The 8,267-nt window shown below is 38.8% G+C and overlaps 1 protein-coding gene across 1 annotated transcript; it reads left to right on the forward strand.

Moving 5' to 3' along the window:
- Positions 1 to 779: 779 nt before the first annotated feature.
- Positions 780 to 4,817, forward strand: LOC102850391 (60S ribosomal protein L9-like). Its single transcript, XM_006882805.1, has 2 exons — positions 780 to 1,184; positions 4,773 to 4,817. Exons 1-2 carry the CDS (start codon positions 780 to 782, stop codon positions 4,815 to 4,817), a joined length of 450 nt encoding a protein of 149 aa, XP_006882867.1.
- The last annotated feature ends 3,450 nt before the right edge of the window (positions 4,818 to 8,267 follow it).

Below are 8,267 nucleotides of genomic sequence, written 5' to 3' on the forward strand. Positions count from 1 at the left end.
CTGTTATTTTATCACACTTTGCAATAACTTGCTTATATGGCATACGTGTGTATATACCTGTATGCATATTACTTAGAATATGTAATTGCAGATTTTATAGTATTTATTTTATATTAATATAAATAAAAGAAAATATTTTAATATAAATATATTAATATATGAATTAAACATATCCTTAAATTAATATAATGGAAATATATATTAGTAGAAGTATAAATAATGTACATATTTTATTTTATATTAATGCCATAAAATTTACTAAGACACACAGCCATCCTGTGAATAACAGATCTGAACCTTCCTCTATGCTCTACCATCCTCAGTATCTCTGTCATGCTCATTATGGCACTCTGAGTCAATCCACCTCATTGAGGGGCTTGTTCTCTTTCACTAAATACCTGCTTTCCCCATCATGATGCACCTCTCTCCAAGGACTGGTTCCTTTTGAAAATATGCCCAAAGAAAATGAGATGACATTTCACCATCTCCTCCTCGAAGGAGTACTGTAATTGTGCTTCCTTCGAGAATTGGTATGTTTTTGTTTTTGTTTTTTCATTCTTTTGGCAGTCCTTGGTATATTCAATACTCTTCAGTAATGCCACAATAATTCAAAAGAGCCAATGCTTCTTTTCTCTTCCCTGTTTGTTTTCCAATTTTCAGATGCATATGAAGCAATTGAAAATACGTGTCTTAGATCAGACTTAAGCAAGTGTTTGAACAGATAGTCTTGCTCTTTTGCATTTAAAATGGATCCTTTCTTTACCACATTAGCTGCCAGAATGAAGACCATTCTCAGCAACCAGACTGTCGACATTCCAGAGAATGTCGACATTGCTCTGAAGGGCCGCACAGTTATCGTGAAAGGCCCGCGGGGAACCTTGCGGAGGGACTTCAATCACATCAATGTAGAGCTCAGTCTCCTCGGAAGGAAAAAGAGGAGGCTTCGTGTTGACAAATGGTGGGGAAACAGGCAGGAACTGGCTACTGTTCGCACCATCTGTAGCCATGTACAGAACATGATCAAGGGTGTTACACTGGGCTTTCGTTACAAGATGAGGTCTGTGTATGCTCATTTCCCCATCAACGTTGTGATTCAAGAGAGTGGATCTCTGGTTGAAATTAGAAACTTCTTGGGTGAAAAATACATTCGGAGAGTTCGAATGAGACCAGGTGTTGCTTGTTCGGTATCTCAAGGCCAGAAAGATGAGTTAATTCTCGAAGGAAATGACATTGAACTTGTATCAAATTCAGCTGCTTTGATTCAGCAAGCTACAACAGTTAAAAACAAGGATATCCGAAAATTTTTGGATGGTATCTATGTCTCCGAAAAAGGAACTGTCCAGCAGGCTGATGAGTAGGCTAGGAGTTTTCCAGCTACAGAAATGAGGCCGGTCAAATAATATGAATCTGATTTCAAAATGGATCTGATTCTTGTAATAAAATTCTACTAATTTGAAAAAAAAAAAATGGATCCTTGACTCTTGTTAAGAATACTATAATCACTGTGACCATCTCAGACTCTAAGATATGAACTAACTCATCTACTTCTTCCTCCCCATCAAATAACTCACTGAGAAATAATTTGTCTGCTATCTTTCAATTGTATTGATGGATACATTTGAAAATAAAAATGCATATCGCATTCCTAACTTTATCAGCACATGTGCAAAGTTGAGTAAGGGATTTTTATTGATCTTGTGACTGTGACGCTGAGAATCAAGGTCACAGAGTGAAGCTGAAAGGATCAGCATTGCGTCTTAGAGGTAGAACAGAGAGCTCACACCTGATTGTTAGTTAACTAAAACATACAAAACAATTTACACCCGATTGATAATGAAGTAAAAACTACCTAACTTCCAGAATCCAACTGCTTCATATAAGAGGCTCTCAGGCAGGCCAACTTTTAATCATAAAGGCCCACTCATCAGGTCCTAATTGGTTTAAACAAGAGACTTCCAGCCTAAACTGATTATTAATTAAGTCAAAACAACCAAACAGATCATTCCTGACTGTTAATAAAATCAAAACTGCCTACCTTCCAGAATCCAGCTGCTACACACAGGAAATTTGGAGGGTAGCTGTCTGGCCAACAGATTGGAAGAGGCCCATATTTGCTCCCATTCTCAAGAAAGTTGTTCCAATAGAATGTGTAAACTCTCAAATAATATCATTAATATCACATACAAGCAACAAACTGGTGAAGATCATTCAAAATGACTAGAAAAGTACACAAATAGAGAACTGCCTGTTCAAACAGGATTTAGAAGAGGTCATTGCACAAGGGATATCAATGATGATGTCAGCTGGATCCCAGCTGAAAGTAAAAAACACCAGAAGAATGTCTAATTATGCTTTATTGACTCTACAAAAGCATTTGACAGAGTGGATCATAATTGAGTGGCTACCATTGAAAAGAATGGAAACCCTAGAACACTTAATTGTGCTCATATGAAACCTGTACATAGACCAGGAGGCTGCTGTGTGAACAAAACAAGGAAACACATGATGGTGGTGGTGGTGTTGTGTACGGTCAAATGTCAAATCAGAACCAACTCATAGCTGACCCTCAGGCAGGATTTCAGAGGCCGTTAATCTAATGGGAGGAGATTGCCCATCCTTCCCCCACAGAGCAGCTAGTAAATCCGAACTGTGTGCCTTTGGGATTGCAGTGCAGCTTCTTGCCTCTAGGCCACCACGGCTACCCAAAGGAACACTACAGCGTTTACAGTTAAGACAGGAATGCATCGGGGTTGTGTTCTCTCTTCATACTCATGAAATCTGTATGCTCAGAAGCTCTATGAAGAGGAGTGTGGCATCGGAGGGAGACTCAGCCATAACCTGTGCTATGCAGATGACACAACCTTGCTTGCTGAAAGTGAGGAGGGCTGAAATATTTGTTACAGAAGATCAAAGAATACAGCCTTCAATATGGATTGCATTTCAATGTCAAATAAATGACAATTCTTACCATTACACGAATAGGCAACATCATGAAAAGATTGAAATGGTCCAAAGCTCCATCTTACTTGGATCCACAATCAACATCATTGGTACCAGCAGCCAGGAAATTAGGAGATATATTGCACTGGGATAGTCTTCACTTAGGGATCTTTCCAAATTATTGGGGAATAATGAAGTATGTTTGAGGACTAAGGTGCATATTTTTCAGGCCATGATCTTTCCAATCACTTTCTGTGCATCTGAGAGTTGGACAATGGATAAAGATGACAAAAGGATTGATGCCTTTGAGCAGTCGTGTTGGAAAAGAGCACTGAACGTCCCATGAACTAGAAGAAAAAACAAAAACAAAAAACCAAGAAACAAGCAAATATGTCTTAGAGAAGGTACAGCCAGAGTGCACTTTGGAGTCAAAGGTGATGAGATTTCTCCTCACATACTTTGAGTATGTTGCTCAAACAGAGGACGACCTATTCCTTTGGAGAGGGACATAATTCTCAGAAAGGTAGAAGGAGGGTCAGCAAAGGAGAGGAAGACCCTCTACAATATGGATTGACATGGTGACTGCCACAATGGGCTCTAATGTGTGAAAAAGTGTAAGGATGGTACAGGATAGGACAGGGTTCAGATCTGTGGTTCTTAGAGTTTCAAAGGGTCATACTCAACTTCATGGCACCTAATAACAACAGAGGTAGAAAGCTGTGCATTCAATATTGTAACAACTTGTCATGTGGAGATAAAATTTCACCTTAACCCACTTGAAATAAGTATTCAATTCCTCTCATACTTGCTCCATTTCATGTGTTCAGTGGGCACCCTAGTCTGTGACCACTCTATTGGGCAGGACTTACGCAGCTTATTTCCATCATTCTTAAAAGTTTTAATGGACAACACTAAATTAGGGATGTGTTGATATGTTGAATATGCTCTTTTACGTAATAAATGAATTTCTTAAAACATAAAATAGTCTGTTTATAGCATAGTCAAACAGGTTATGAACCGTGGTATAATATCAGCTGTCACACCCCAGGACATTTGTGTTAGCAGACATATTTATGACTCATTTGTTACATTAGTTCATTTATTGACTACTTTGAATGCTTTTCAAGCACATAAGGCTTGCTCAAGTAATAAAAAATCACGCAATGCCAATTAAAATTCACAATGGTCCAAACTAAGATTAAAATGGGCACAGGAACTCAGAAATAAAAGCACTAGAAAAGCAAATTAGAAGTGAAATTAAAAGCATTTGATTTCCTTAAAAGAATAAGGTGGCTAAATCGTTTCAGGCACTTTTGACATCTCCATTTAGAATGCGCTGATTACAAAAGCAACTTCAATTAAGACTGACCTTAAAGGCTTCTGTTTGGCAAGAGTTTCTTATCAGTACTAATACTAATTACAATAGATATTTAGAGTGAAAATAGACCATAAGACAGACATCCCTAATTCAGATTGACCTTTCCCCAAGTAGTCTTAATTACTGATATTTTGCTTTTTTGAGCTCTTTCACCACATCATTTATTCTGTCACTATCCTAAAGATAAGGAGGAGACAAAAAAGTTAAGGTCTAATTGACTATTGCTTAATAGTAAAAAAAAACCAAAAAAACTCCTAATCTTTGGCAAGTCATGTAGTGGAGTGAAAGGATGGCCGTGCATGACAGTATGAATTAAGACATCATCACCATCCTATGAATGTTTATTTGCACAGTGCTTGTCAAGCACAGTTCTAGTTCTGAGAATGTGTATTAAGTAATTAAGCAAACTCATTGATCTCAAGAAGTCTGAGCATCTGTTGTTCTGTCTTCTCAGCATCGATTTGCTCTTGGCATTAACATCCTAATGGTGCTTCGGTGATCTGCTTTGCTCTCAACTTGTAGCGGTTGTGGCAGCAATGAACAACCTTCTCTTCACATGGAGAGACAATACGATATAATTTGCAGCTTTAGTAAAATGATGCAAAAATGGAAAATAATAGATGCTTAATATTTCTCCTTAAAATTTCCCAATCAGATTTTCTATTAGCGTCTTTAGTGCTTGCTTTCGTCCTCTCCAAGACAGGCCTTTTTGTTTTCTTGGCAGTCCATGGTATGATCAAGATTCTTCTCCAGCACCACAACTCAGAAGCATCAATTCTTCTTCTGTCATCCTTAGTCATTGTCTGATGTATAGCAAGTAATTGCAAAGACCATGACCTGGATCAGGTGAACCTTAGTTTCCAGACTGATATTAATGCTTCTCAGTACTGTGGAGAAGTCCCCGACAGCAGATTTTCTGAGTGCAATTTGTCTTTTGATTTCATGACTGCTTGTGCCAAGAGTGTTGACTATGGAGCTGAACAAGCTGTAACTGTTAACAACCTCAATCTCTTCTCTACCTATCATGATATTTCCAATTGTCCCAGTGGTGAAAATTTTTGTCTTCTTGATGTTGAGCATATTGAATCCATATGGTAGACTATAGTCCTTGATCTTCTGCAGCAAGCGTTTCAGTTCCTCCTCAGTTTCAGCAAGCATGATTGTGTCATCTGTATAACACAGGTTGTTGGTGAGTTTTCCTCTAATCCTGATGCCACATTCCTCCTCATAAAGCCCAGTCTCCTAGGATTTTGGAGTTCCATCTCATGTGTTTTAGGCACATGACCAGGAGGGACTGGTCCTTGGAGAGGGACATCATGCTCAGAAGGGTGGAGGGACAGTGCAGGAGAGGAAGACCCCGGATAAGATGGATTGATACAGTAACTGGGACAATGGGGACTGGCGTGTTAGAATCAGTGAGACTGGCTCAGGACAGGGCAGGCTTCAGAGCTGTTGTACGTAGGCTTACTATGAGTCATAGGCAGCTCAAGGGCACATAACACTCAGCAACATTAGCATTTACTACACAAACTTAACCATCCCCCCAAGCTCCTTTTCAAGGAATCAATTCCAGCACACAGCAACCCCACATATTTCAGAACACAACTGTGCTACATTTCATTTCTGGCAGAACACGGTGACTTAGAGAAGTAGATCATCACACCTTTCTTTCATAGCACAGCTTTGTGAAATCTCACCAACAACCAAGAACAAACCATTTGCATCATTCAAGGACCTTTCTACTTCATACACTGCCATGTAGTAAGTCACAGTTTCTACCTACTATATAACAATGAAAAGAATGTCTCCACAGCTTTCAAGTCTACAATTCCTTATAGAAGTAGATAGTCATCACCAACCTCTTAGTACCTGAGGACTCAATAACAGTATCAAAAAAGGCTCCTTGACTAAAAAATAATGGCAAAACTAGGTCTTAGAACTTTCATACAGTCTTAAAATTACATAATAATGAAATGTTTTCCCTTTTTATAACACTAATTATGTGATGAGAGTTCTTTGGTTCCATACAATAGAGTAACATTATTGCAAAAATTGTTTGAAAAGGAAATTGATGAAAGAATATACTTAACTCAAATTCACTGATCATAGAGTCAGAACTGACTGACAGCTGACCCTCCAGAGGTTTTCAAAAGCTGCAAATCGCATGGGAGGAGATAGTCCCTATTTCTCCTTCAGAGCTGCTGGTGTATCCAATCCATGAGAGACATGGCCTTCCCGTTAGCAAAGCAGTTCCCTATGGATTACCTCAGGATAGCTCAAGGGACCAGAAGAAAAAGGTGAAGAATTCAGTCAAAAAGAAAACATACTTATCTATGTAGTAAAAGCATAAAAGTAACTAATACCTACCAAGTGAAAAACTTCTGTCATACTTATTCATTGTCCAGCTCTCAGATGTATAACAAGTAATCAGAAAGGCCACGGTCAGATGACAGAAGAGTTGATGCCTTTGGCTTGTGATTTTGGAAAAGAATACTGAATATCCCATGGACCATCAACAAATACGTCTTTTAAAGGGAGCAGCCAGAATGCTCTTTGGAGGCAAAAATGATGAGTTCTTGCCGCACATATTTCGGGTATGTTGTTAGAAGGGGCTATTCCTTAGAGAGGGTCATGATGCTCAGAAAGGTAGAAGATCAGTGAAGCAGAGAAAGACCCTCGACCAGGTGGATTGACACAGTGACTGCACAATGGGCTCTAATGTGCCAGGCAGTGTGAAGATGGCACAGGATAGGACAGGGTTCAGTTCTGTCGGTCATAGTGTCACTATGAGTCATACTCAACTCAACAGCACCTCACAAGATCCACCAAGAAGAAAATACTAAGGTGATCCTGGTGCAAGCCATGGTCTTTTCCGTTCCTTACTATGCATCTGAAAGTTGGACAATGCATAAGAATGGCAGAAGAAGAATCAAAGCCTTGAGCTGCAGTGTTGGAGAAGAGTCTTGGATACTCCATGAACGGCAATGCAGAAAGAACAAGCAGGTCTCTCTTGAAGGAAGAGCAATCAGAGAGCTCCATAAAGGATGGTGAAACCTCACCTCACTCATTTTGGACGTGTTGTCAGGAGGGGTCAGCCCTTGAAAAAGAACATCCTAAGAGCTCTGGTGGCCTAATGATAAGAAGCTGCACTGCATCCCAAAGGCACGTGGTTTGAATTCACTATAGGAGGAAAAGCAGGTAATCTCCTCCAGTGAATGAACTGCTTCTGAAAACCCACTGAAGGGTCATCTATGTGTCATTTCTGACTCAATGACACACAACAACAATAACAACTGGTGGAAATGGAAGGTCTGAGAAAAAATACTGCAAACCCCAACAATATGGATTTTTACAGTGACTGTAGCGATGAGCTCAAGCCTAGAAATAGTAAGGATGAGGCAGGAGAGGACAAGGGACAGATCTGTTACTCCTAGGGTCATTCTGAATTGTGAATAACTGAATGACACCCGACAACAAGAGAAAAAGAAAGTGTTTCATTATAACACCATTACAATACAATGTGCTGAAGTTCTGCAACTTTGCAAATCTTTTTTTTAAATAAAATGCAGCTAGTAACATCTATGTTAAAAATTATATACCACCTAACTGGGATTGTATCAAAATAACAAACTGAAAAACTGTTATGGCGGAATACAACTCTCCTAAGGGTGTGTGTGTGTGTGTGTGTATTTTTTAAAGGGCAAAATCCAATTAATTGCAATATTATTTGAACATTGTAATATCCAGACGTTCTAATTAACTAATTACATAATCAATGTAACTAGTCATAAAGCAAAATATCTATGATTGAGGGTATGGAAAAAACAAAATGATCTTTAGGCTGTCACTCAAATAAAAAGATTAAAATTAAAAAAAACAAACCCCAAACCCCACCATTTGTAATTTCTTTTTTGTGGCTAAGGATAAAACATAAAATATTTTGATGAAA

Source organism: Elephantulus edwardii, unplaced genomic scaffold, assembly GCF_000299155.1.
Source record: "Elephantulus edwardii isolate Elephantulus edwardi_28Jun2011 unplaced genomic scaffold, EleEdw1.0 scaffold00024, whole genome shotgun sequence".
Taxonomy (NCBI): domain Eukaryota; kingdom Metazoa; phylum Chordata; class Mammalia; order Macroscelidea; family Macroscelididae; genus Elephantulus; species Elephantulus edwardii.

Coding starts and splice junctions, on each gene's coding strand:
- LOC102850391 (XM_006882805.1), top strand. CDS start 780: ATGAAGACCATTCTCAGCAACCAGACTGTCGACATTCCAGAGAATGTC. Junction 1,185..4,772: donor GACCAGGTGTTGCTTGTTCG/GTATCTCAAGGC, acceptor CTGTCTTCTCAG/CATCGATTTGCTCTTGGCAT.